This window comes from Melanerpes formicivorus, unplaced genomic scaffold (assembly GCF_026170545.1).
Source record: "Melanerpes formicivorus ecotype bairdi unplaced genomic scaffold, bMelFor1.0.p_v2 SCAF_2, whole genome shotgun sequence".
NCBI lineage: Eukaryota > Metazoa > Chordata > Aves > Piciformes > Picidae > Melanerpes > Melanerpes formicivorus.
Genome location: NW_027142354.1, coordinates 40847614 through 40875448, shown reverse-complemented (window position 1 = coordinate 40875448; position 27835 = coordinate 40847614). Strand labels below are relative to the sequence as shown.

The 27835-nt window shown below is 47.6% G+C and overlaps 1 protein-coding gene, 1 long non-coding RNA gene and 1 other non-coding gene across 6 annotated transcripts in view; all 3 read left to right on the top strand.

The window, feature by feature from the left end:
• Nucleotides 1-8654: 8654 nt before the first annotated feature.
• Nucleotides 8655-10431, top strand: LOC137450845 (uncharacterized). Its single transcript, XR_010989663.1, has 3 exons — nt 8655-8764; nt 9289-9494; nt 10171-10431. It is a non-coding gene; the product is annotated as an uncharacterized lncRNA (long non-coding RNA).
• On the top strand, nt 9787-9990 carry LOC137454056 (small nucleolar RNA SNORA74). Its single transcript, XR_010990529.1, has one exon. It is a non-coding gene; the product is annotated as a small nucleolar RNA SNORA74 (small nucleolar RNA).
• Nucleotides 10432-14121: 3690 nt separating the features above from the next.
• Nucleotides 14122-27835, top strand: part of MATR3 (matrin 3) — a 30549-nt gene continuing 16835 nt past the window's right edge. For 2 of the 4 annotated variants that reach the window (XM_068157751.1, XM_068157735.1), the window contains exons 1-2: nt 14245-14334; nt 22348-23425. In XM_068157751.1, the coding sequence (XP_068013852.1) occupies nt 22538-23425 (888 nt within the window). In that variant the 5' untranslated portion in view covers nt 14245-14334; nt 22348-22537. Of the gene's footprint in view, nt 14140-14244; nt 14335-17181; nt 17329-22347; nt 23426-27835 lie in introns of those variants that run through there. The other 2 variants (XM_068157743.1, XM_068157759.1) reach the window with 2 other exon arrangements.

The window sequence follows — 27835 nt, the reverse complement described above, 5'->3', positions numbered from 1 at the left end:
GCAGGCAGTGATGGGGCAGCTCCATCCTGCCTCCTGCTTAGGGACATAGTGGCCCCAGCACAGACTTGCAGTCCCAGTTATTCCATGCCAAGCATCCTGGGGGTGAGCCAGGTTCCCTTGTCCTGCAGGCAGATGGTCCCTCCCAGGACTGAAGGTCTCAGATCCTTGGGAAGTTCACAGGAAGCACACATCCCTGCTGCCTCTCCTGAGAGGAGCACCCTGCACTACCACCTCCTCTTCACTGTGTTTGCCACACCACAGCAGACAGGAGTAGAAGAGCAAGAACAAGGACAATTCATAAACCCCTTCCCATAAGGTGGAAGCAAGGAGACTAAATCTCAGTTGCATGATTAAAAGAGAGTGAGCCTGCAAAAATGATCTTTAAATCACCTTCCATCACCAACACCCTGCACTGGGTGCTCTGGAGTTGGCCAGCAAAGCCTTTGTGGCTCCTTTCTGCCCTGCTGTGAGTGGACCACAGTGCTCATCACCTGCAGACCTCTGTTGTGCCTTGGCACCCATATTCTTAAAGCCCACATTGGGGCATTTAAGTCTGAAGACTGAGAGGGGATCTAATCAATGTCTAATCAATATCAGAGGGCTGGGGGTCAGTAAGGAAAGGACAGCCTCTGCTCACTTGTGCCCTGTGATAGGACAAGGAGCAATGGATGGAAACTACAGCAGAGGAAGTCACTCTGAAGGTCACAGAGCACTGGAACAGGCTGCCCAGAGGTTGTGGAGTCATCTTCTCTGGAGACTTTCAAGCCCTGTCTAGATGTGTTCCTGTGTGACCTGCTGTGGATTCTATGGTCCTGCTCTGGCAGGGGGGTTGGACTGGAAGATCTCCAGAGGTCCCTTCCAAGCTAACATCCTGTGATCCTGCTGCTGCTCATGGTATCCACCAGGGAAGAAAACAGCCCTGTAAAACACCAAGACCCAACATGGCAGGGGGTTTAGGGTCCATATCCTGTAATGACCAGGCTGCAGCCTTTGGAGCATGATGGCAGGGCATGGGGTGCTCCAAGCAAGGACCTGCTGTTCCATCCATCCCATCAGCACAGCTGGGGAAATGGAGATGTTCTGGAACAGCAGCAGCATGGTAATTAAAAGCTCTTTGCTGCTAGAAACTCTGCAGGCTATCAGTGAGCTGCTCCTCACAACACTCTTTCATTTCCTCCCCGTTTCCCCTGAAGTTCCCATCATCTTCCTCATCCATCTGAGCTGCAATGAGAAACATGGAAATAAGAAGGCATTCATGGCCCCTCTGCTGGACTGGGTTCATGTATAAACAAGCTGAGCTCAAGGCACCTTCCTCTCTACAGCCACTGGCTTGGGAGCAGCACAGTGAAGTTTTCATGGCAACAAGGTGGCAAAGAGCAGTGAGTGCTGCCAGCCACATCTCAGGTCACTGGGAGCAAACAGCAGCAAAAGGGACAAGGCAAGCCAGGCCCATGGAGATTTCTGTAGAGTTAGAAGGGGGGAAAAAAGCAACAGCTGAAGCACTGGCACTGTGAAGCATAAAGAAAGGCTTTAACTCTCACAAAAATCTCTTAATCCATTCTTCACAGGGAGAATTCTACACCCAAACCTCCCTCTCACTTAATGCCATCTTGAGATCATCCAAGATGGTAATAACTGTTTGGCAGGGGAGTAGGAGGAACAAGGTGGGACAGGCTGAAGCCGTGGGCTTGTCTCCAGGGAGAAGAGATCAACCCTCAATAGCTACAAGCCACTGCAGGGATGAGCAGTGAAGACGACCCAGCAGCAAGAGAGCCACAGCAAGCACCAGGGACATTGGTTTCATCAAAGGAGAATGTTCCACTGCCTGCTGCATCTCTGGAGGTTGCCTGCAAAGGCTGGACAAACCTGCCTGGATGCCTGAAACAGAGGTCCTAGGGATTGTAAGAGCAGACTAGTATCTTCCCTCCACTACCATGCCCTTCCTCTCTGCACATACTGCTGTGGTGTTCCTCCCCTTGTCCCAAAAGATTTGGGGTGTGCAAAAATCATTCTGGACACAGAAGAAAGCACTGGCAGAACAGTAACTGAGGCCCCAGGCCCTCACTGTAGGGCAGAAGGCCCTGGATACCTTGGTGATGCCATCCGAGAAGGCTTTGTCATGTCCTCCAGCCCTGAAAAGCCACTGGGCTTCTCTACAGCACCTTTGTGCTGGGGCCTTCCAGGGTGGTCATGAGCCTGGGAATCCTCCAGTTGACAGTGAGTTTTGCTGCAGAGACAGCAGCTTGTGCCAGCAGATTCAGAGCTGCCCAGAACATGCCTTTGCCATAGGGATCCTGAGCTGCTGCCTCCAAAAAGCGTCAGCCTGTGCATGTCAGGCAAGGGGTCTGATCTGCCTGGTTTGAGGGCTGGCTTAAGCTCTTCCTGGCCTTTTTCTCAGCTGGACTGATCCATCCCCTGATCCTCACCCCGTGCTTTACTCAGGTTTAACCCATTCTGCTTTCGCACCCTGTCCTTTGCTTCCACTCCTGACATTGCCAAGGTCTCCTTTTCCCAGGATGGTCCCACAGACCTCAGACCTTCCTGCCATCCAGCAGGAGAACATTAGATCTACAAACCCCACTGCCTTCCTGAGGCTGTTAGCTGCTTTCCTCACAGGAGAAAAAGAGGAAAAATTAGTATTCTGCTGCTTCCTGGAGAAATCAATGTGAGCTCAACTCACTGTGAAGTTCCCTGACTGTTAGAGATGCTGCAGTGGTAAAAACTAATCCTCAGAAGAGTGGAGGGTGAAAAGAGGAAAATAAATTCCAGCGACTAAACAAGGCTAAAATGTTGCAGAGGGCTAAACTCCTGCTAGTGCTGGAGCTTGTTTGGAAGTCCCAGAGCAGGGAGGGCTGTGGAGTGGATTCAGTCCAGCTGTTGGGGAGTTAGACTAGATGATCTTTCAAGGTCCCTTCCAACTCCTTAACGCTCTGTGATTCTGTGTTTATCACCCAGCTAAGAAGCAGCTCTAATTGTTAATTAAAGCTGGGGGGAATGTAATCAAGAGTTTCCTTTCAAAGAAAAAGAACATTAAAAAGACTTTTCAGCTAAAATTCAAGTTTGGGATTGAAAAATAAGAAAAAAATGGGGGGGGGGGGGGGGGGGAGGATATGTTGAAAATCTTGGAACAACCCCTTTCAGCATTTTCAGGATGGAAAGGGCTATCTTTTGGTTGTGAAATGCATCATCAATGTGTTTCATCTCACAGCCTGAAGAGCTAAAAATAGCTCTCAAATCAAAGCAAAAAAAAATATTGTATTTTTAGGCTTTTTCTTAAAGAAAAAAAAAAACCCAACACTATCTGAGGGTTTCTGTCCTAATTAAGAATGATTCCTCCCCCCGCCCCGTTTCTTTTTATTCCTTTTTTTTTAATGGGATAAGCTGTTCCCAGTTAACTTTCCTCTGAAGTGCTGGGGTTTGCTTTTTGTGGTGCATCCACTCATCCCCACCTACCAGCCAACCCCAGGATACATGGATCATGCTTAAACCATCCTGCACTTGGCCAAACTCCCCTAGGACTTGAGTCAGGCTTCACAACACCTCACAGAAATAAACCACCAGCAGCAAAATGGCCCTTGGTGTAACTGGGGTTTATTATCCTCTTGTGACTTAGAGTAATTACAGATCCAGAACAGCCCACTTGTATGCTCTTGTTGGCCTACCTCCAGCTCTTCTCCACATACTTAGTCCCATACCTTGCCACTTGCCTCACAAAGCTTCTTCCTTGCTGGAAGCAAGCAGTGGGATAGGTTGCTCAGGGAAGTCGTAGAGACTCCAAGCCTAGAAGTGCTCAAAGTCGGTCTGGATGGGAGCACTGAGAGAGGAAGAGAAGTGAAAAAATGGGAGCTGAATCACACAGAATCAGCCAGGTTGGAAAAGACCTCAGAGATCATCAAGTCCAACCTATTACCTAATACCTCCTGACAACTAAACCATGGCTCCAAGTGCCACGTCCAATCCTTTTCTGAACACCTCCAGGGATGGTGACTCCACCACCTCCCTGGGCAGCACATTCCAATGGCCAATTACTCTTTCTGGGAAGAACTTTCTCCTCACCTCCAGCCTAAACTTCCCCTGGCACAGTTTGAGACTGTGTCCTCTTGTTCTGCCACTGTTTGCCTGGGAGAAGAAACCAACCCCCACCTGGCTACAACCTCCTTTCAGGTAGTCGTAGAGAGTTATAAGGTCTCCCCTGAGCCTCCTCTTCTCCAGGCTAAACAACCCCAGCTCCCTCAGCCTCTCCTCACAGGGCTGTGCTCCAGACCTCTTCCCAGCCTCATTGCCCTTCTCTGGACATGTTCAAGTGTCTCAATGTCCTCCTTACAAAAGGAGCCCAAAACTGGACACAGTACTCAAGGTGTGGCCTAACCAGTGCTGAGTATAGGGGAAGAATTACTTCCCTGTCCTGCTGGGAAGAGAAGAATAGAATAGAATAGAATAGAATAGAATAGAATAGAATAGAATAGAATAGAATAGAATAGAATAGAATAGAATAGAATAGGCCAGACCAGGTTGGAAGAGACCTTCAAGATCATCATGTCCAACCTATCACCCAACACCACCTAAACAACTAAACCATGCAACCAAGCACCCTGTCAAGTCTCCTCCTGAACACCTCCAGTGACGGCGACTCCACCACCTCCCTGGGCAGCACATTCCAATGGGCAATCACTCTCTCTATGTAGAGCTTCCTCCTGACTTCCAGACTGAACCTCCCCTGGCACAGCCTGAGACTGTGTCCTCTTGTTCTGGTGCTGGCTGCCTGGGAGAAGAGACCAACCTCTGCCTGTCTACAACCTCCCTTCAGGTAGTTGTAGAGAGCAATAAGGTCACCCCTGAGTCTCCTCTTCTCCAGCCTAAGCAACCCCAGCTCCCTCAGCCTCTCCTCATAGGGCTTGTGTTCCAAGCCCCTCACCAACTTTGTTGCCCTTCTCTGGACTCGTTCCAGCAAGTCAACCTCCTTCCTAAACTGAGGGGCCCAGAACTGGACACAATACTTGAAGGGGACACCAAGCAAGGAACTTGGGCCAGCAAAGGGCTTGACAGGAGGGCTGGGAGTGGAAAGGAGCAGAGCTGCAGGGCTTTGCCAGAAACAAAAAGAAATTGCTCTGCAGCAGTTTCAGATGTGAATAGAGGAAACCACACAGGCTCCTCATGCTGCCCAAGCATATATGGAACAGGAGCGAGCCCCAGGCTCTGGCAGGGAGATGGAACCCAGGCAGGCCTGGGGAGAAGGGCAAAGAGGGCAGGCAGGGCTCTCATGCTTCTGCCCAGCCTGAGGCTGAGCAGCCCTGCTCTTGGCACACCTCAGGCAGGCTGAGCTGGGTTGTGTAAGCTGTTTTGATGGCTCTTTCCTCTGGGCCAGGGGAGGCTGCTCCTCGCTCTACAGAGAAAGGGACAGCCTGAGCGACATTTCCCTGTGCTGCCCAAAGGGACTCATCAGCTACAGCCTCACAGCTCAGCAACACATCTTGCCCCACTGCCAGCCTCAAGCAGCCATGCCCAGGAGAGCTGTCACCCTAGGAATGAGCACAGCCACCCATCTAGCAAGACAGACAAATACTCAGCCCTGGTGGGAGGCTGCAGGGCCCTTGGCTAGGGAAGGAGATCATAGCTATCTCTTGGAGGGAGCAACTGGTGGATAAATCCTGGAGCACCCCCTCACGAGCAGGAACAGCAAGCCTCACGTTAACCCTGCATCTTCATCTCCTGATACAGTTACTGAGCAGCACAGCAAGACAGCTCCCTCTGTCCCACTGGGATCCTTTCTGGGTCCACAGAGGAGCAGCGTTAGTGCAGAGGTTCACAGGGTTTGTATTTGTTCTGTAGCAATAAGATGATGGGCCCAGCAGGGAGCAGGAAGAGCCAGCTGCTCCCTGAGGAAAGGGGAGCCAAGATGATTCCACCACAGATACCATTTTCACCAGCAGGCAAGAATCCTACTAGGTCTGAGCACAGCCAGGTGCTAGTTTACAGGGTCCACCAACAGTTCCAGGTCTAGCTTGCTGAAACCCAGGTCCAGAACATACCTAGGAGCAAGAGAAGATGAGCCAAGGACAAGGCTGGAAACAGAGCTACAATATGGGTCCAAAGCTCACCTAGAAGTAGAGCCAGAGACACAGTCACAATATGTCTGAGAACCCTTCCTGGAGCCAAGGAGTTCATCCAAGAGCAGAAGCAGAGGCAGGACTGAAGCCAAGCACTCCTGCAGCATCATTCAAGGGAGTGATAAAGCCTCACAGCTGAGCTTAATAGGGCTACAGAGGTAGCGGTGGGTATGCAGAGGGCATAACAAATGGCACTGAGTCTTTCTGCAACTAACTCCGAATGAGCTGGGATTTTTGTTAAATTATGCCTAAGAAGAGTGATTTTTCTCTTTCTTTCACAATTACTTTAGAGCTGTAAATTATTGCAAGGCTGGTGGTTGCTCTCCCAAACCGTTCTTAGGCAAATCAAAGGCAGTTCTAAATCTGCCAGCGCTTTGCAGCAAAGTGAATCGGCTGCCTTTTGCTCACGCCTCGCCCTTCGCTCCCTTCAGGCCTGTCTCAAACTACTTCGCTGCTTGGTCTGATTGGTGGTGACTCCTCGGGGGGTAGAGGAGGCCCTGGAAGAGCTGGAGGTGATGCAGGTCAAAATTAAAGTGCTCTGCATGCCATTGACTGTCAAAACTATAACCATCTTCAATCAGTGGCATTAGATGGCTCACGTCGTGGGAGTGAGGGCTGCAACACTTCACCACTGTCAGCTGTGTCAAAGCTTAGCCTTGGAATGAAGGAGCCGTGATTAAAGGCAAGTGTCAGGGGCTGGGAGCTGGTGGAGGAGCTCAGTAGGTGGGGCCAAGTCCACAGCTGCTGCTGGGGTTGGGCACCCCAGGGTGTGGGAAAGATTTCCGAGCATCAGCAGAGCCAGCTCAACTTTTAAGGCTGTAATGCCATCTTGTGGTGTTAGATGGAAGTGGGAATTGCAGGGTTCCCTCTGTAGAGCCAGGTGGCTTATGGTCAGATGGATGGAAAGCCCCAAAACACCCCAGTTTAACAAGCTAGGAGCTAAGAGCAAATTTGTCTATAATAGTAAAGCCTCTATCCTTGCTTTGAGAGAGTGGAAATCATAGAATCAGAGACTCATTTTGGCTGGAAGGGACCTTTCAGATCATCAAGTCCAACCACAATGATGTCAGATTAAATAGGCCCCAAAGAAGTAATTAATTCTTTTAATATTTTTCTCTCTAGTTCCATTATCTGTCTACAAAAGCAATTTTTTTCCAGGCTGAAGAATCTGACTTGGGTCTCTCCTCAGGTGCTGAGGGCTAATTCTCCTTCTCAGCATGGAAGGATGCAGTGCTAGCTATGGTGGGAGAACCTCTGGTTCAAAGTGATAAGGGCCATTGCCTACAGCAGTTCCCCAGCAATGTCCACAGCATTGGCTTGACCACCTGAGAGCTGGCTTCATGGTGGCTTCCTCTGCCTAGCTGTGTTGGCCTTCCCTCTCTCCCAGGCCATAGCTGATGTCAGCAAACATCTTTGATACCAAGAGCCCTGCTTGACCTGTTACTCCTCCTAGCCTGATGGAAGCTAAGCACAGCCTTCTTTTCTCATTGCAAGTACCACACTGGGGACTGAAGGGGCTGAGGCACTTTGTTTCAAGCCAGAGATATCAGCTAGCACACAACAAAAGCACAGTCAGCTCTCAGAAGAGCTCCTCGAGTCTAGACACAGCCTCCCTTGAACTCCCTGCATCCCAACGCAGCCCTCTGTGTTCAGAGCAGCTCAGCAGGCTCCAGAAGCCTGTCTAACCCCTGTTGTGTGAACACTGGGTTACAGACTAAAGGAGGGATCACACCCAGGAGATTTTGCTCCTGTAAATTAGCAGGATGGGTTAAATCAGGACATGAACCCACTCTCTGCTGGCATAGCTCATCTGCTCATGGGACCTGCAGTAGCGTGGAGCTGTGATGCTTCAAAAACGTGCTGCAGGCCTAAGATGGGACAGACCAGTGTCGGGAGATCCTGTAACAGCAAGAGCCACGCTTTAATGTTATCCTCAGCTCCAAAGCTGCCCACGCCTGAGAACTCACTGCCTGCCCTGGGTCTCCTGCTCTTCTGCATCTCCAGGCTCCATACCCTGAGCCTTCCGTACCTGGCTGGCTGTGGCTCAGCAGCAGCTGCGCTGAGGGTCAGAGCCTCGGGCAGAAGCAGCACTGTGGGAGCGGGAACAAAACCCAGTACACGGCTGCAGGACAAGCTGCGTAGCCTGCGGCCCCGCTTCCTTTGGGCACCTGGTTATGACATCCAGCCCGACTGCAGAGCAGCTGTGGGGCATTAGCCCTGATGACAAGCTTGCACTTTAACAACCCTACTTGTTTATGGTAGCTGGGGACGGTGACAGGCTGGATTTGCTCCTGCGAGCACTGCGTGACGAGATACAAGCTAATAACTTGTTCCAACTCCTCACACGAAGAAGCAGGTAGAGCCGTGCCGTCCCCGCTGCTTTTTGTTCTTTTCCACGACTCTTCTCGGTGAGCTCTCATCCAGCGTGGCCACCAGGCCTTGCCGGGGCCTGCCTCCGCCCCCCGCGCCGGGGCGGGACGGGGCCGCCCCAGGGGAGTGGCCGAGGCGAGTGGGCGGTGCCTGCGGAACCACCTGGGCGGCGGAGGAGGAGGGCCTGGCCTCTTTCGGCGGCTGCCGCCATGGGAAATGGTGGTGTGCTGGAGCCGGCATGGTCACTCCTAGGGGAAGTACAGGCGCCGGGATTCTCCTGCTGTGAGGTGAGCTGTCCGGGCTCCTCTCATCGTGAGGGGCGTCGTGAGATGCGGCTTGGCCCTTGCCAGGAGGCGAAGGGAGGTTTGGCGCCGGGGCTCCCCCCGTCCCCTGCCGCCACGAGGGGCTGTGGAGGCGCCGGACTCCCGTGCGCCGGTCGCCATTGGTTGTGCCGGGATCCCCTCGGCCTGGCCGCCGCGAGGTGGGGGGCACTCGGTCTCCTGCTGGAGGCCTGGGGTGCTTCATCCTTCTCTGGGTCTTTGACGACGGAAAAGGTGAACTCTTTCCCTTTTCTTAATTGTCACAACGGCCGCAGGGCGGTCGTGCCTGGCGGCCCGCGCTGGCTGGCCTGTGAGGCCGAGGGACCGAAGGGTAATTTCTTCAGGCTGTGCTGTTTAGAAGTAGTTTCTCAGCCTGCTGTTCAGTTTAATTTTTCTCCCTTCTGCAAGCCACATCCCAGCAGTTTAGCTCTATTAATAGGGACTTAATTAATTGAATGTTTCAAGTGATGTTTCTCTTGTGTTCTCTTCAGGGCTCCCAGCTGATACCACAGCTCAAGTGTGTGTGAAGGGATGGCTATAACTCGGAGGTCATCGTGGCAGAGCTGTCTGGAAGATGCAGCCCTCTGTAACAGGTCCTCACTACTGGCTTTTGTTTAAGAGAACCTCTGAGTCCTGCCTGTGGAGAGGAGATGCCAATAAATAGCCTGCATGTGAGGCACGGGGAGAGCCATCTGAGGTATGAGTGAGATCCTGCCTCAGGCCAGCAAAGGGAGATGGGCAAAAAGACTGCTCTGGCATGCTGAGTAAACTAAATGGCTTCTGCGGGCTTGTGAATGGGCTGTTTGGCCATCCTCTGGTGCTGCAGGGTGGAAATAACCTGTTATTTCTAGTGAAGCATGCTGTGCTTCCCATTGCTGCAAGAAGCCCTGATGAGAGGAGGGGTTGGAAGCCAGGCCCACACTACCAGAGAGATGTACTTCAGGCCACTACTTCTGTCCTTTCAAAACTTCCTACTGAGTCCTGTTTCACCCAGCAGTGGTCAGCTACATATTGCTGCTCAGTGCCTGTGATAGTGTTACACTGCTGGGAGAACAATGTGCTGCCAAGCTGCTCCTGGCACCAGCGGCGCTGTCTTAGCGCTGCACGATGCCAGGTTTTGGCAGCACGCTGCATGCCTGAGAGTGGAGTAACTCCTGCTCGGTGGAGTTAATCCTAGATTGGATGCAGACAGTGCACAGTCAGAAAGTAATAAATTCTGTGGCAGATGTTTTGCTTAATGCTGCATCTTTCTGTATAAAAATGAAAGCTAATTAAGTGCTCAGTGTTGAATTTGAGGTCTTGAGAGATGCTCCTGCTAACTTTTTCTTGGTGGGTTTTAATTAAAAGCAAATGGTTTGTGTGTTTTGCTGCAGACAGGGTCTTGCTGGAGTGGCAGCAGCACTTTGTCAGAAGAAAGAGCAACCTGTTGGTGCTGTTTTGAAAATCCTCATTTGAAAGAGAAGATGGAAACTTCCTCTATTAGACTGCTGGAGAAGTGTTTAGGGCCTGGGTGTAGTAAGTGGAACTGTCAGGAGTGGCTTGGCGGCAAGGTGTAAGAGGAATTGCACAAATAACAGCAAGAAGAGATAACAATTGTCTATTACCTCTATTTATTAAACTTATTTATATTTGAACCTGTCTCATTTGGGGTTTCATTATCATTAAGGTCAGGGGGTACAGCAGGTTGTGTTCTTGTCTGTGGGAGATTGAAGAGGCAGGAGTGTGGCCCTGGGTGGCTCGTGCCCTCCTCCATGGCTTCTGCTGCCAGGGTAGGTTTCTTTTTCTCTGGCACTTGCAAGGAGATGAGGAGTTTCATGCTTTTCATAAATTACATTGTCACAGAATTGTAGGGTTGGAAGGGACCTCTGGAGATCATCCAGCCCAAGCCCCCTGCTAAAGCAGGGCACCCACAGCAGCTTGCCCAGGATCATAATGGCCAGGGGGGTTGGAATCTCCAGAGGAGACTCCACAAACTCTCTGGGCAGCCTGCTACAGAGTTCCAGCACCCTCACACCAAACAAGTTTCTCCTGTTCAGATGGAACCTCCTGGATTCCAGTTTGCTCATTGCCTTGTCCTGTCACCTGGTACTACTGAGATGGGTCTGACCTCATCCCCTTACCCTTTAGCTCTTGCTGAGCCTTCATCAGATCCTCTCTAGGGATGCTCTTTTCCAGGCTCAACACTCCCAGGGCTCTCAGCCTTTCCTCCTCAAAGAGATGTTCCAAGCCCCTCAGAAGCTTTGTAGCCTCTGCTGGTCTCTCTCCAGTAGTTCCTAATCTCTTGAACTGGACCCAGTGCTCCAGATGTGACTGCCAGGGCAGGGTAGAGGGGGAGGTGAAAGTCCCTCAACCTGCTAGCCACACTCCAGACCATCTGCTTTCTTGGCTGTGAGAGCACATGGCTGGTTTATGGTGAACTTGTCCACCAGTGCTCCCAGGTCCTTCTCAGAGCTGCTTCCCAGCAGGTCAGCCCCTCACCTGTACTGGTGCATGGAGTAACTTCTCCCCTAGGGGTAGGTCCAAGACACTTGCCTTTGGTGAACTTCATGAGGTTCCTCTCCAACTAGCTCTATGGTGTGTCCAGGTTTGGCTGAATGGCAGCCACTCTGTTTTCTATCATCAGCAAATGGGCTGGGGGTGGGGCACTCTGTGCTTTGATCCAGGTTGTTAAAGATGTTGAACAAGACTGGACCCAGTCCTGACCTGTGGAAGGAAATAAAGTCTGTGGTGAGTACAGGAGGTTGATCCATACCCTAGTCCTGCTGGCCAGACTGTTACTGATACAGGGCAGGATGCTGTTGGCTGCCTTGGCCAGGTTTCCTAAGGATTTACAGTGTGCCCAGCACTCACCCAGGAGGGGAGCAGTGGTGCCCTGCTGCCTTTGGTGTGGGCTGCTGCCTGCCAATAAACAAGCTCACTGTCAGAGGCTCTGCCTCTGTACCAGGTACTTCTGAAGCTGACAAAAAATGAGGAATGTACACTGTCAGCCACATAAAGCATGTGCTCTCTGGACTATAAATACATGCTGGCTGGCTTATTTCCTTGAAAAACTGTTTCTGTGATAAAGCTCTAGTCCATTTGTTTCAGGGCTGAGCCCCAGACTGTAACAAAAAAAAAGGAAAAGGACAAGGATTCTGCTGGCAGGGGTGGTTATCCCATCAGGGTGCTTAGGAATGGTGGCAGAACTCTGCTCAATGCATGAGGGTTCCTCTGAGGCCCCACAGGTCCCAGGCAGCTGCAAGGGTACTGCTTTTCTGGAGAAGAAAACACACGGGAATGTCATAAATGTTCTCCAGTGATCAGTCCAAGTAGGAGCTTAGGGAACTGGAGGTCTGCATCAGCACAACAGCTGTGTCAACAGGGCCAGTGCCCTGTGGTGTCTTCTGCAGCGTGAATGCGATCAATAAAGGTCAAAAAGGTTCACTTTGCTCCTGGTTCGGTGCCTTGACCAAAGGCCAACAAAAGAAATGGAGAACCCTTGTTCTCCAAGAGGAACAAAGTACTGGCACTGAAATGAAGGGAAATGGAGCAGGGCTCACTTTGGTACTCAGGAGGTACAAACTTGATTTATGATTCTGTTTATTAGCACCATGTATTTTGCAATCTATAGATGACTTGCACTGGGCAAAAGTGGCTCAGCTGCTTTACATTTCATCAGGGTGCTTTGCTTTTACCGGAGCACAGAGGTATTGTTAACTTAGATTTATGCATTTGCTGTTGAGCACTTAATTGTTCGTTTTCCTGAGCTTGTTAAGAGAGCTGAATTTCTTGTGATTGTTCTCTGAGCACTCTCATATTATCTCAACATGTATTTTGCACCCTGGGTTTGTCAAATACCTTCTGTGTTACTGTTTGATTGTTCTCTGCAGCCACATACAGAGAACGAAAGAAAAACCAGCCTGTGATGAATTCAAAGGGCAGGTTTTTCTTTTCCCCTGGGGACTGCCACACTGCTTCACCTTTGTACAGCTGCTGGAAGACAGCAGCTTCCAAGATGATGGGAGAAACTGGTTCCTTAGCCATGAAATGAAACTGGAAAGCAAGATACTGACAATGAGAGGCTTTCAAAGCATAAATACTATGTGCCTGGTGGTACGAGGACTCCCTCGGTCAAAAGCTGAAGCAATCTAAGAGGACACAGTCTCAAGCTGTGCCAGGGATGTTTAGGCTGGATGTTAGGAAGAAGTTCTTCACAGAAAGAGTGATGGGCCATTGAAATGGCCAGGGAGGTGGTGGAGTCACCATCACTGGAGGTGTTTAGGAAGAGACTGGATGGGGTGCTTGGTGCCATGGTTTAGTTGACTGGGTGGTGTTGGGTGATAGGTTGGACTCGATGATCTCAAAGGTCTCTTCCAACCTGGTTTATTCTATTCTGCTCTGCTCTAAAGCACAGGAGAGGTGAACTTCCCTCACACAGCAGAAGGTGGCAATATTGGCTTGGAGGAAAAGGCAGTCCTCAGACGTTAAGCTGGAGGGGTCTTACCAGAATCTTCTACTGAACTCAAGAGGCACCGAGAGCCCATTGTTTGAACTGTTCCAGAGATGGTGTCCCTTCGCTGTGCAGGGGAGAGCAAGCCTTAGGCTCAGGCTGACAGAGCACGGCCTAGGGAGCTGCAGGGACTGGGACTGTCTGCCCTATCGCGGACCTAACAGCTCTTTGGGGCTTAAAAAAGCCAAGCGGCAGTCAGCAATACGTATTATTTGGCGCTTGGCTGGTGTTACTCGTTCCTCCTCCGTTCCAGCCACGGAGACGCAGCAGCTGGCACTCACCCTCAGGGGAGCCCTGTCTCTACCTGAGGCTTCCCTCCTCCAGGGCGGGGACCCGGGTTTACCTGAGGGAGGGAAATTCGGAGGCCACCGACCCTGGGACTCGCCTCCTTCTTGTGCCCTCACATCGCTCCACAACAGCAGAGCTGCACGGGCGCAGAGAAGGCTCAGGGCAGCCGCGAGGCGCTACCCCTCTCCCTTCCCCTCCCGCCGCTTCCCTCAACCCCAGCGCGAGGCGGGGGTTGGGGGGGGTGTTTCGATCGGTGGAACAAGCGGGCGCCGCCCCCGCGCGCATTTCCATCGGCCCCCGCGGGAGCGCGCGGACAATGAGCGGGGTCCCGGCGGCGGCCTGGCGCTTCACGGCGTGGCGCCCCTCTCGCGAGAGCAGGGTAAGCGGCCCCTACCTCTCGCGAGACGCGGGCCGGTCAGCACCGCCTTCTCTTCCTCCTCCTCTCTCACCTCCCGGCCACATCCACACACGGAGGGCGGGGCGGAGCAGAGCACAGCAGAGCGGGCGGCCGTCGTCAGGCGGAACGGAGCGGGGCGGAGGCACGGAGCGGGGCGGCCGCCGCCGGGCACGTGAGCGGGCGGGCAGCGGGCGGGCGTGCTCTCGCGAGCGCGGCGAGACGTTTGCGGGGCGACCGCAGCCGCCTCCCTCCCTCCCTCCTTCCCTTCTCCCCGCAGTCCCTCCGTCCGTCTCTCCCCGCCGCTACTCCCACAGCGAACGGGAGGCGCCGTCGCTCTCCCTTGCCGCTGCCCTCGGTCCTCAGGTAGGAGCAGCGCTGCGGCCGCCTACGGCCCGCCGCCATGTTGGGAACTGGCGGCGGCGGTCGCCGCTCTGTGAAAGAGGGAGGAGAGGAGAGGGGGAAGCGACCGTTAGGAGCGGCCGCGGGCAGGGGGGCGGGGGAGAGGGACCGGTGCGCGGCGGCAGCGCGCATGCGGGAGCGGCGGGCCTGGGCCGGCCGGTGCGCGGCCCCGCTGGCTGCCCCACAGGCCGTCCCCGCACCCAGCGCCCCCGCCCGCTGCCTGCTGGTACTGCGGCCGTGCCGTGCCGTGCCGTGCCGTGCGGCCTCCGCCGGGCCCGAACAAAGCACGGCCTGGCCTGGCCTGGCCCGGCCTGCTGGCCCTCCGCAGCTCCCCATATTTCGCCGCGTTCTGGAAGGGCCAGGGCCAGCCGCGAGGGCGATGCGCGGCCTGCGTTGCTTCGGGCTGGGTGCCCCTTCCTCGACCGCCTCGCGGACTGTGCCCAGCGCTCTCCGAGGGCGGGAAGCAGGCGTTCTGCTTGGTGTTTCGGCACGAGAAACATGTTCTCGGGGGTGGCCCCAGGCTTCCTCTGATGGTTGAGACTTCGCCGGAGCGCCCTGACGGCGCCTCTGGTTCCCGCTGAGGCTCTGGAGTCGGCATCTTTGCTCCTCAGCCCCCCAAAACCCTCACTTGGAAGGTTAACGGCGTGTCAGTATCATGCGGGCCTTCTTAACGTCTCTAATGGCTGTTAGTCTCCAAAACTGCTGGTTCTGATGTTCTTCTGCCATTAAGAATTAATGAATCGAGCATTAAGACATACAGTGGAAGCATCCTCTTTCTGCTCAGTTTCACTTTCATATAATTTAGGCTGTGATTACAAATCGCGCTGCAGGGACCGATTGATTTTTTTTCCTCTCCTGTGGTGGGTTATAACGTTCTGTGCTTTTTGTGTACGTGTTTTGTTTCCAGAGTTAAAACAATGCGATACAAAGTTGGCTTATGCCGAAAACCAAGCCAAAGTTAAAAGGAACTTTCTGGGAACCCGAGGAACGGCTTTGTTCTGATAAATGAAGTGTTTATGCTTGTCGATGTGAGGCTCTTTTCCTTTCCACAAAGCACACCTTTGGGGAAAAAAGTACCTGAATCTGTTTTAAACAGTTGAACAGGCTTTCTTCTTTTTACTCAACCTTAAATTCTTTGGGTTTATCACGTTTGCAGATGAGTAGGGAGCAGCTCTTGTTGGAAGTACATCTCTTCAAGCAGTCTCTGTAGTTTTCATGCTTCAGAAAAGGGAGCATTTTTTGCTCGTTCTTCTAAAGGATACGCTGAGCAATGGTTTAATCTTTCTGACCTTTGAAACGTAAACATTGTAAATTTTAATATATTAAAAGCATAGATTTAATCCCCACCCCCCACCCCCCCCCAGTACATAGTGGAAAAACTTATTAATCTGGTACCGGGACATTAATGAACTTGCGGCTTGAATTTGATCAGAACCCCCACAAAATGATTCATTATTGAATTCCCCAGAATAATTACATTTGAGGACACTGGGACTTAAGCCTTATTTATGTTCAGTGGTAGACCAGTAGCTGTATTTTGACGTTGTGCACTAGGTAAAGAGATTTCCATCTGAACAAATTAAAGGGGTTTGATTGCTTCTTAACGATTCTAGCGAGACTCGGTGTCACATGAGCCTTTTTGTGTGTGTTAGAGCAGTTCTCTGAGCTTAGCATGCATGGAAAACTTCAGTTTGCAGTCGTTTGCACACATCTAGATGCTGCATACATCCCAGCACTAAATGATGGGGAAAATAACCAAGAGAAATCTCTAAAGGCATTCTTAAAATGTGAATCTCTTTGTCCTTAAAGGTAAAAGCTAAAACCCAATTGAGGAGGAAGGAAGAAGAGTCAGGCTTTGAGTTTGTGAACTACATTAAGGAGTCATGGTGTTGTGATCCTTACAACTAGAAATATGACGCACCTGTTTTATTCAGGACTGCACTTAAAATTCTCACAGGTTTGTAGGGAAGTAAGTAAATGGTGTCTCCAGCCCTCTTCTGTGACTTGCTGCGTCTGTGCTGTGAGCTTTGCTGAATGCAGAGGTACTTTGTAATTTAACACCTAATGGTGCTCAAGGTTGCCCAGCAAATCTGGGTGAGAAGCCGTTAGAAGCAAAGCTGCGGATAAATTATCCCCATTCAGTTTATTTGTTCATTTATGAGTGTTTTTGTGTAGCCTCTGTGCTGTTTGCATTCTTCCTCAGTGCTCTAAGTCAACAAGTCTTGAACAAAAAAAACAACCAAATACCCCACGATATTTCCCAATTAATTAAGTTTGCAAGTGTTTCAGTCCTATATTTGTAGCCATAATTTATATAAGAGGGTTTTTATTTTGAGCACAAAACCAGGCAAACAGTCCCTTGATTCTTCTCTGCCACTCGAATACATCAGCACAGCCTCATGCAAAATTTCAGCAAGGAAAGAATGTGATTTTATCCCAGCTCTGGGAATGCCTGGAGGCAGACTTAGACTGGCTGATTAGTCAGAAGGGTTTTTAAATTACCTACTGCATCACAATACAGAAGTGTTCTGGTTTGGCTTTGAAAGAAAAGGTAAAAATGGCTTCTCTGTTACAGTGATTAACTCTCTGATTTGGTCTGTTTATTTTATGAAATAGTGATGGTATGTGCTGTGATTGTTGTCAGAGCTTTGGTGCCCATCAGGCTATTCATCTCCACAACTGACATGGATGAATAGCGATTGTCTACTTGCTCTGCCAAGCGCAGCAACATACGCTCATTATTACCACAGCTTCCAGCCTGAGGTCCTCTTGCATTCCCCAGTGACTCTGGGTTTGGCAGATGCCTTGTGTTCAACCAGATCTTAGTGGCTTCATGGAGCTTTTCATATGTGCTGGAACCTGTGTGTGCATCTATCTTATTCCAGAGTTGAAGTTCTGAAGGTAGTGACAAAGAGTGGACTTAAAACTGGTAGGAAGGAGTGGATGGAAGCCATCGAGGTAACTGTCAGTACCCATGATAGTTATTCTTTATGTTCCTGGCTGTTTCTGTTTTCTCTTTCTAAAAATGTACCTTTTTTGCCTCTTCTGCTTTTTCTGTACTGTTCCTTGGACCCTTTTTTCACTTTCTCTGAAGGAATAAATGCACTTTCCCCCTGTGTATGTATTACAGAAAGAAGAATGTTTGAATTTATTATATTACAGAAACAGGAAATTCATGTCTTCTACAGTGCTGCTTTTTGTGCATTCAAATATTAAAAACTAAATTCTTTGAACTAAGTTCTTTTAATGTTCTTAATTGCTAAGCTAGTTGTTTTAATTCCTCATTTATAAACAAGTCTTTTTCTAGCATAATATGTCTTGTTCTGAAGCAGTCATCTGCTACAGTAACTTCAGATCTCAGTTCATGATGTACTCCCCTGATCCAGCAAGTCATTGAGATGAAGCTGAACATAATGCTAAGAAATGAGACTCTTGCAGTTGTTCTGCAGGGCCTGAGACAGACTGATCTGCACAGAAGAAAAAGCACAGGCATCCAATGTGCCAGGTGCTGCTTAGATTTTTGAGGTCACTGACCTTTGGAGCTCAGTTGGACAGGATGAGTTTTCTTGCATGTGAACCAACAATATTAAATGACCACTCTGAATACTGGTACCTGAAATGGGGGGTAATCTGCATTTTCTCTAAGGCTGCTAGACAATTCCTCCTTTGCCTTTGAAAGACAGGGGCCTTTCTGGTATTGTCCAAGATTAAATAATCCCCTAGGTTCCAAATCCACTGCATTCAGCAGATAACATCTGCTTCTCATTTCCTTGCAAGTTTTTGGTTTTATTACTGTTAATTCCCAGAGCAGCAAGGGGAGCTGTCTACATTTGTCACTTGGACTTGAGATCTTTTCCCTCAGTAACCTTTTTTGCCATATGCTAGTGACAGTTCCTCCGAAAAGAGTATGAGTCCTTCCACAGTGGAATAGATGGATGGCTGCATGAGTGTCACACATGAGGGAGGGGTGGAAAACCTCTCTAGATTCTTATCCCAAGAGCATGGATTGTGGGTGCAAAACATCTTAGAGACTTTTTTCCCCAAAGGTGCACAATCTTAAGTCTCAAGTTGCTACAAACTGGAGCTGGTTTTCAGCTTGCAAATTGCTTAATGTTTTCACCATAATTGTGATGCTTAAATTCCATATGCTTGGTGTAATTTTGGGATTGAAATGAAAGTGAAACTGAGTAGAAAGTGATTTATTTTTTTTCCCCTTCCTTTTTGAGACTTTTCTATAAGTAAGGAAAGAGGAATGAGTACAAGATGAGTTGTTGTGAGAACAAGATCAATATTAAAGCTATAGTGTGTATACACAGGTTAAAAAATACTCGAACAGACAGTGGTAGAAGGAGCAGAGAGTTAGGGAATTATTTTCAACCTTCTGGTGTCCCATAAAAGATGATAATCCAGGGTTAGCATATCCAACATGATCCATGTATTCCAAGAACACTTAACGTGGAGCCAGAGTTCTATTGAGTAGAGTTTATAATCAGTTTTACGTGCAAAGAAACACCTTCTGTATATAGTGTTGGAAAATCGGCCTCATTTTGGCTTTTGCTAGCAGCATATCTCTAGGATCCAAATTTCTTGTTGTCTGACTTTACAGAAAACTCTTCTGCAACTTGTAGATCTAAAAATGTTTGCCTGCATTTGTCTGGAAATCCAGTAACGGTTTGCCTTTCAACTTGTTTCAACATTGCTTTGTATTAACAGATTTTTTTTCAAGTCTTTAACATGGCCAAATTTCTTTCTGCAGATCTTAAAAGTGTAGATCTGAAAAGCATGTCTGTGCCCAGTATAGCTGAAATGAGCTGAAGAACAATTAAGCATAACGCTTTCAACCAGCCTAAATCACGTCTGGTTCTTTAGACAGCTTTGTTCAGTCACACTCATCTTGTTGCCGTGACTCAGCCGATGGCACACGCGCTTCCAGGCTGGCATTGGGCCCTGGGAACCTGTCTCTATCAGATACTGACATGAAATCCTTCCTGAGTGAACTCAGCCAGTAAACCTGACCACATGGAAGTTAAACATTCCTTGGTAGGATTTTAGGGCTCTTCCTTCACCTTGTTTTATTGTCTTCCATCTGATCTTAAAGAATGGGGGTGGTTAGGAGTAGAGAAGAGCAGCAGTTCTGAGGTGGCAGTGATGGGGTAAATAGAGAGATTTTGGAGCATAACTGAAGCTTAGTTTTCAGAAATCCTCCCCTTGAATACCTCAGGTGTAAGGCAGTTCCCTGGCTAGCACACCAAAAGCCAAGGTTATATCCTATCTTCATCATGCAGTTGTCTTCCTGTCCCACTTCATGCTTTTTCATAAGATTGTCTTGGGGTTTTTTGTTGTTATGTGTTTGGGTTTTTATCTCCAGTTTTTATTTTTCCCATTGCCTTTCCCTTTTTATGAGCAGCAGGAGCAGCACCACCATGGTGTGGTTATGTAAAACCTCCCTGTGTACATGGGGTGACAGCATGGCATGTCACCAGGGTCCTTGCCACCCAGCTCCCTGCCAGCCTGTGATGTGATGGGGTTTGTTCTCTGCTAATCTCTCCAGAGCAGTGGACAATGAGCTCCCAATTGAGAACTGGGACCTGAGGATTAGCCAGCATCTGTTCAAAGGGAAAGGGTGGCTTGGAAGAGTGGAGAACTTTCCTGATCTAGAGAAAACTTGAATAACGGTGGGTCCTTGCATTAACAGCAGGGTGCACTGTGCCTGACCCCGTGGTTGTCTGCTGAATCACTGTCAGGGTCTAGCCTGTGAAGCCCTCTAGAGTACCTGATTTATGAAGACCCTAGTAAGTTCAGCTTGAAACCATTCTGTGAGCATGTGTGTGAACCAGGAGGGAATTTATCTGAAAAAATGGAAAGAGTAAGGATTGATTTGTAAAATTGTCATGAAGTACTTGGAAGATAACTCTATATAAAACAAAACATGGTATCCAGGTGAATATTAGTGTTTCTCTCATGCTTGACCTCAAGAGTCTTGCTTTATACAATGCAGTTTTTAGATGCTTTCTATCCAGGTGGTCTTTAGTTTGGGCAGTTTGTCCTGGGTATCTCACCGAGATTTTGCCTCCTTTACTCTCCCTGTGTTCTTGTTTTACTGTTTTCCTCCAAACTTTCTCCAGTGCACTTCTGTCTTCTGCCTCAGATGCTTTCAAACTTACCATCCCCATGTTTCTTGATCTCTAGTTCTTAACTAAATATTAAACAATTGAGCTTACTTCTGACCACCTCAACGTATTTAGATCATAAAGGCATGGCTGAGTTCAGACGTACTGGTAACAGAATATGTAGCAAACTCTATAAAGCAGTTTTCAAAGGTGGAGTTGGGGGCAGGGAGTATCTCATTTCTAATCTTTCAGAATCCATTGTTTTTCTACATCAGTGCTTAGGTTTGTAACATTCTGTTGCCAAGTGCTTTTCAACTTGATATAACTTTGTGCTACTGAAAGAGGGCTCTGGATTGAGTAGGCAGCAGGGTTAGAGACTACTCATAACCTTGATGTTCTTTCTTGTTTCCAGTACAAGAGAAATTGCTTTCTGTAGAACTGCTCTCTTCAAGGAAAAATCCTTGTTTTGTTTTGTCTTTCCCATTCCTCCCCAAATGTACCTGCTCTCTTAGAAGCTGACTTCATCTGGAGCTGTGCAATTTGGACCTGTTTCTTTTTCCAAGTGCTGATGCATTTGATGTGCCTCTGACAGGCAGTGCTGGAGGAGCACAACTGCTCTGCAGAGATCTCAAAGGGCTTTACTGCATCAGGGGCCTAAAACCAGCTCACTCCCAGTGCAGTGTTTTTATGTGTGTTGCACTGCTTTAAATTTTGTGTATCTGTCCCAAGGCTGAAGAGGGTTTGGGGAGCAGTGTTACAGTTTTTTTGCTCTCCACTACAGATAAAGAACATCGCACTGTAATTATACTGTGGATATTGATACTCTATTGAGCTAAATCTTCAAGCAAATGCTGTTGAACACAAATATTGAAATACAAGGTTAATATTCACTGGGGCATGAGGCAGGTATCTGTCTCTTTGGAGCATTATCTTGGAGTCTTTAACTATCACATGTGGTCGCTGTGTCAGTGTCAGGCCTGAAGCAAGGCAGCAGCGGTTTGCTGCAGAGACAGCTGGAGCGTGGTGCCATCTCCTGACTCACCTGGCAACTCTTTCTGCAGGAGCAGGGTTTTCCTTGGGGCTCCTATCCCACAGCTGAGCCTGACCCTTGGTTAGCTTGAGCTCTGCAAGTACAGGCTGATGTCACAGCTGCAGTATGACAAAGAATCACTTCCTGAGTGCTGTTACCTGTAACGACTGCAATTTGAGCAAGGGGTCTTGTTTACTTCCTGCAAAATGTAACACTTATTTTCTTGCTCACATCTGTCTTCACAGCGGTAATTTGAGTTTTACTGCATAAAGATTGAATGCTATGTTTGCTCTCATTTTACCAGGTCTTACAGTAGAAACTTTTTGCCCAAACTTCAGTTTGCTTTTAACTTCCTTTTGTCCTATTCTGTGATGGTATAGGTTTCATTTTCAAATGTGTTACATGCCAAAGTCATCTCAGATTCTGTGGGCTTAAGTTTGGGGTTTTTTGTGGTCTTCTCACAGACACAACAACGTAGGGTATAAGCCAAACCATTAACCCAGAGATCAAGGCTTATATGCTTGTAAACTTGAGATGCTTTCAGACATCCCAAACTTCTGCAATTCACTTGTCTTCGGTATGAAAGTAGCTTTTTGTAGAAGAGGAGTAGCATGTATCAGAAACACTGCTGTATTTTTTTTTTATCTGAAATGATATTTGTAGGCTCTGGGTACCTCTTGAATCTGTTAAGTTATGTAATGAAAAGCCTTGTAAGATTGAGATCTTTTAATGTTTTGGGTTTTTGGTTTTTTTTTTTTTTAGATCAACATGATGCATAAGTTTAAAACTGCATCTGTTTCAAGGGATTTATGACTAAAACTGCTTGTTTTTCTACAGAATTGTCTGGTGTTTCTCAGCTTGAAGAAGATCTGCAGTCATTATTGATCCTCTTTCTTGGCGTTACCATTTTCGAAGTGAAGTTTGCCTAGCTTTCTAGTGTGAGCTCTCTTTTCAGCCATCTTAAAAAAAAAAGAGGAAAAATATATTTTTTTTTTGATCCATAAAGTAGACAAGCTCTAGTTCTACAATGTCCAAGTCATTCCAGCAGTCATCTCTGAGTAGGGATTCACAAGGTCATGGGCGTGACCTCTCTGCAGGAATAGGCCTTCTTGCTGCTGCTACCCAGTCTTTAAATATGCCATCTCTTGGAAGGATGAACCAGGGTACTGCACGCCTTGCTAGCTTAATGAATCTTGGGATGAGTTCTTCATTGAACCAACAAGGATCTCATAGTGCACTGTCTTCTGGTAGTACCTCTTCCCATAATTTGCAGTCTATATTTAACATTGGAAGTAGAGGTCCGCTCCCTTTGTCTTCTCAGCACCGTGGAGACGCAGACCAGGCCACTAACATTTTGGCCAGCTTTGGTCTGTCTGCTAGAGACTTAGATGAACTGAGTCGCTATCCCGAGGACAAGATCACTCCTGAAAACTTGCCTCAGATCCTTCTACAACTTAAAAGGAGGAGAGCTGAAGAAGGTTATGGTAGAGATGGCAGATCATCCGCACGGGAACCACCGTACAGAGTACCTAGGGATGATTGGGAAGAAAAAAGGCATTTTAGAAGAGATAGCTTTGATGATCGTGGTCCTAGTCTCAACCCAGTGGTTGACTATGACCATGGAAGTCGTTCTCAAGAATCTGGTTATTATGACAGAATGGATTATGAAGATGACAGATTAAGAGATGGAGAAAGGTGTAGGGACGAATCTTTCTATGGTGAGACTTCGCATAACTATCATAAATTTGACAGTGAGTATGACAGAATGGGTCGTGGTCCTGGTCCTGAGAGATCTCTCTTTGAGAAAAAGAGAGGTGCTCCTCCAAATAGCAATATTGAAGACTTCCATGGATTCTTACCGAAGGGTTATCCCCATCTGTGCTCTATATGTGATATGCCAGTTCATTCTAATAAGGTGAGTTACGCACCAGATACTTCTATTTTCCTTTACGTTGTAGTATCTGTTCTGTTTTTACCTATTTCTTTAATTATTTCTATGAGCCTGGTTGCTTTTGAAATGATCTGAAAGTTGGTTGGAGAGTGGAGAAAAAAAAAGGCACTTGGTTTATTTACAAGGTAATTGTTAACACTGTAAACCAGGGCTTTACATTAATGTGTTTTGTTTGCCCAGATTGCTTAACTTCCAGTCAAACAAGCTATCATCTGCTGGGATATCTTATTTATATTTTACATCTACATGTTCTCTTAACCACAGACATCTGGCATTCAAGCAGTTTTGGGGTGGGGTGTTCTGGTTTTTGGTTGGTTTGGTGGGTTTTTGCAGCCTATCTGCTGTGCTGTTCAGGAAGCCAGTTTCAGCTCTCCTCCACATCTGTCTTGATTGCTGATTTATATGTAGCTACGATGCGTTCTTGCACAGTTCTGCTTTTTCCCTGTCCAGAGGGAAAGAGTTAATGTAGAGCCCTGGAACTCATTTGCAAAAGTGAACAAAAAAACAAAACAACACAACACCAACCCCCCACTTTTTAGATTAGCTCATTCTTGCCTTTTTAATTTCACTTTAACAATCTATCTCATACTGTGGCTGAAATTTGTCGTCATTTTTCTCCTTTTTCACAACTTTCTTAGACACTTCAGACTCACTTTTTATTGTCCCATGTTGCATCTCTCCCTGTAGACTCTCCCAGCAATCAGTCTGCTGCTGCAGTATCCTGCTGCTCTGTTGTTCCTAGTAGCGTTCTTCACTTGCCTGGCCACTAGAGTGGATCTTCGGGGAGATTCGGTTATGCTGAGCCTTCCCTCTTAGTTTATTCACCAGTAGCTCGACTCTCTGCCAAGGTAGCAGGTTGCTCAACACAGCCTGTTTATTCAGATGGTATTTTCAGAGCCTTCTCACTTGCAGCTTTTCCAATGTTACTCATCTTGCTGATTTTCAGTCCACTAGGCAATTTAATTGGCTAATTGGCTAATGCAGTGCCCCTCTTGTCACAATTAGTGGCTAATTAGCTTGAAGGCCTTCAATTGAAAATATAATACATGCTTATTACTGTGAAATTGATACAATGTGGAATTGCTGTTACTAACCATTTCTTTACAGTTACCTCTCACAAAGTGCTGCTTCTCTGCATCTAATCTTTTTGACACACGGGAGTTGTTCTGTCCCTGCGAGGAAATGCTCAGACCAGTTGTAGAGCACCCGCTGTATGACTCCAGCTGATCCGACAGTTTGGGAACTTGTGCTGCTCTAATGACTTTTATTACATACAAATTCACAGTAATCCGGGTTTCTTCTCTCCTATATTTTGCCATTTGTGTTCACAAAAGGTTTTAAGTGTTAACAGTTTAGATGCCATGCTCAGTTCTGTAAAAGGACTTCACTTGGTTAGCTTGAAAGCATAAACTTCTGAGGCCCTTGAAGATGGCAACCAGTAAATCCTGTAAGTAGGGTTCTTTTTAGCACTTTGTTTTAAATCCTTGTTGGTTCTTAGTTTGCTCTGCTATGAAGATCTATCAAAAGGATATCCAACATGAAATAGCTTTCCAGGTATGAGAAATACCAAATTCTTTTGACAGCATAACTTAAGGAGCTGACTTCTTCTGTAACAGTTAAAATCATCTGGGTTTTAGGAATATACTTTGACTTAAACTGCTGGCACACCATAAAATAATTGAGATTGGAGCGTCTGTTTCTTACAACCCAAGTTTGGGCTTTGTTTGTAATTACAGAAGTCATATCACCACCAGAATTTTTCTCTCTTCTCTCCTTTTTTCCTCTGCTTTGCATACCTAACAATTCCAGAAGTTCTTATTTTGGATCTTCCACAAAACAGAATTGAGTAGAACCTGTAAAGTAGTCTGATCTGAACCAAGATTTCTGGAAAGCAGAAAGGGAAGGCTGTTCTTAGCTGGGACAATGCAGACTTCATGCTGCAATATCACAGTCTCATTTTGCCCACCAAATAAAACAAAACATTGAAGATTTTTTAAAAACCTAAGATAAAGCAATGTGTATTTCAAGCCCAAGCAAGGGGTTAAATACCCTTTGTATCACTTCAGATGGCAGAGCAGTCATCTGGTTTGGGTTTTTTTCTTTTAGCAGTGTTCTTAATTTCATCTTTAATTTGTGCTTTAATGTTGTAAGACCCAGTTTGTTTTCCCTGTAACTGGGGAGTAAATTGTGCCCCAGCGTCTTGAGGCATTTTGTCAATCCAATTCCCTTTGACAAGAAATGAGGTGTGGCCTTCCAGTATCTGAAGGGGGCTACAAGAAAGCTGGGGAGGCACTTTCTAGGATGTTGGGTAGCGATAGGACTAAGGGGAGTAGAGTTAAAATAAAGTGGGTAGATTCAGATTGGATGTTGGGAGGAAGTTCTTCACCATGATGGTGGTGAGAGACTGGCACAGGTTGCCCAGGGAGGTGGTGGAAGCCTCATCCTTGGAGGTTTTTAAGGCCAGGCTGAATGGGGCTCTGAGCGACCTGATCTAGTGTGAGATGTCTCTGCCCATGGCAGGGGGGTTGGAACTAGATGATCCTTGAGGTCTCTTCCAACCTTGACAATTCTAAGATGTGGAGGGGCTGTTTTCCCTGCCAAAGAAAAAGGCTGGTGCAAGACCAGCAGATGAATGTGGAGGTTAAGCAGTGGAAATGGTACTACATCTCAAAGGAAATTGTGGCCCTGTCCCCGATAAGAGAGTTGTCTAAAATTAGGTGCTTAGGTTTGGCCTGATTTTTCTCAAGAACAGCTTGTCCTCTTGCTCACAGCGTTAAGGCAAAAGGTAATCTTCACTTTTAAAGGACTCAGTTCAGATTTGCTCCACCTTAACTTTGAGCATTCGTACTAATTAGTGTCTGTCAATACCTAGTGCCCTTAGCCCTCAGAGGAGTGATGCCTCAGGCTGGATAAAGGTAGGGAGTGAAGTCCAGGTTAAGAATTGTATTGAGTGAAAAATGAATAGTCTGGATGAGCTATTGTTCTGAGAACCTTCCCTGGGGAAAGAGAACATAGGATTTTTTTTTAATGTCAGAACTCCTTTTTTTTTTTTCCCCATTGAAAAGTATTTGAAATATAATGAGAGTTAAATCTCCCAAGCTTTGCCTCTAGTTGCAGATAACTTCCACTTCAGTTCATAAAAGTATTAAATTGGTGTGTTAAAACAGCTTCAAAGCATGTTACATCTAGCACAAGCAGCCCACTGGGGCTTTACAGATTCTGCACCCAAATGTAGAGGGGTTTTAGTGTTTCAAAGATTGTTCTGTAGTATAGGACTAAATAAGTTTTAAACTGCAGAAACTTAAACCCAAAGTATGGAATGTTTTGTGGGCAGGTTTACTTGTGGGAGTTTGGTGAATTTTTCATCCTAGTTGCCAGCACATTTATTAATTTATAGTTGCAGAACCTTTCATCTTGTGCAGTTAACAAGAAAAGGTGGAGCTGTCATTTTACATATCTATAAAAGAAATGAAATGTCTGTCTTGCTCCACATTCTGTCGTGTATCATGGAGTAGTGCAGCTCAACAACATTACTGTATGGGAGGCTTCAAATCCAGGGTTCTTTCCTTTGTGAACAGTGTGAGGTAGATGGTTAGCATATGGAAACACTAGAGTAAGCCTCAGGAGTGGACATCTTGCATCCAAGAGGGTGGCTGTAGTGTGGTGGAGACTGAAAATCAGGAAAGGTGAGTGATCAGGGGAAACAAATGATTTATAAGTGCTGAGCAGAAATACCTATGTAAGAAGAGGCATGTAAAAGAATTGGGCAGTGAAACACAGGTGCTCACATGAAAATGTAGGTGTTGAGAGAATCTTCAGCTGTTAAACTGCCCCCCCCAAAAAAACCTTTGTTGCTGTCCCCTTCATTTCTCTGTGAACCTGAAGTTAACTGACCCCATCTGTCTCTGCTGGTCCCTTTGCTAACTGTGCAGCAGCAGAGTGGCTCACAGACCTGCAGCAGTGGAACTTGCAAAGTTCTGTCACTTTATTCAGGTGAATATAGCACAGCCTAGTGCTGTTGGATATGGAGAGAGGCAGTGTGATGCAGGAGGAGTCCCTGTGCCTTCTCTCCTCATGAAAGAAATGACTCCATAATCAAAACAGTCTGCAGAGAAACAGTGGGAAGCCCTCATTCCTTACTAGGAACCAGAAGGAGGTGCCAGAAGCAGGTGCTGCAGCAGAAGCAGGTGCCTGATGTGGTTTAATTCCATTATTCCTCCTTTGTACCATGTAATTTAGATCTTTTTTTCCCCCTTGATTATTCACCTGGAATCCTGCTGTGGTTTTTATGTTTCCCCTGTCTACTTGTAGTTTGCCCTGGCTACATACTTTGGTTTCTTTTAGTCTTTCCTTTCTGTATTCCTGGTGATTTCT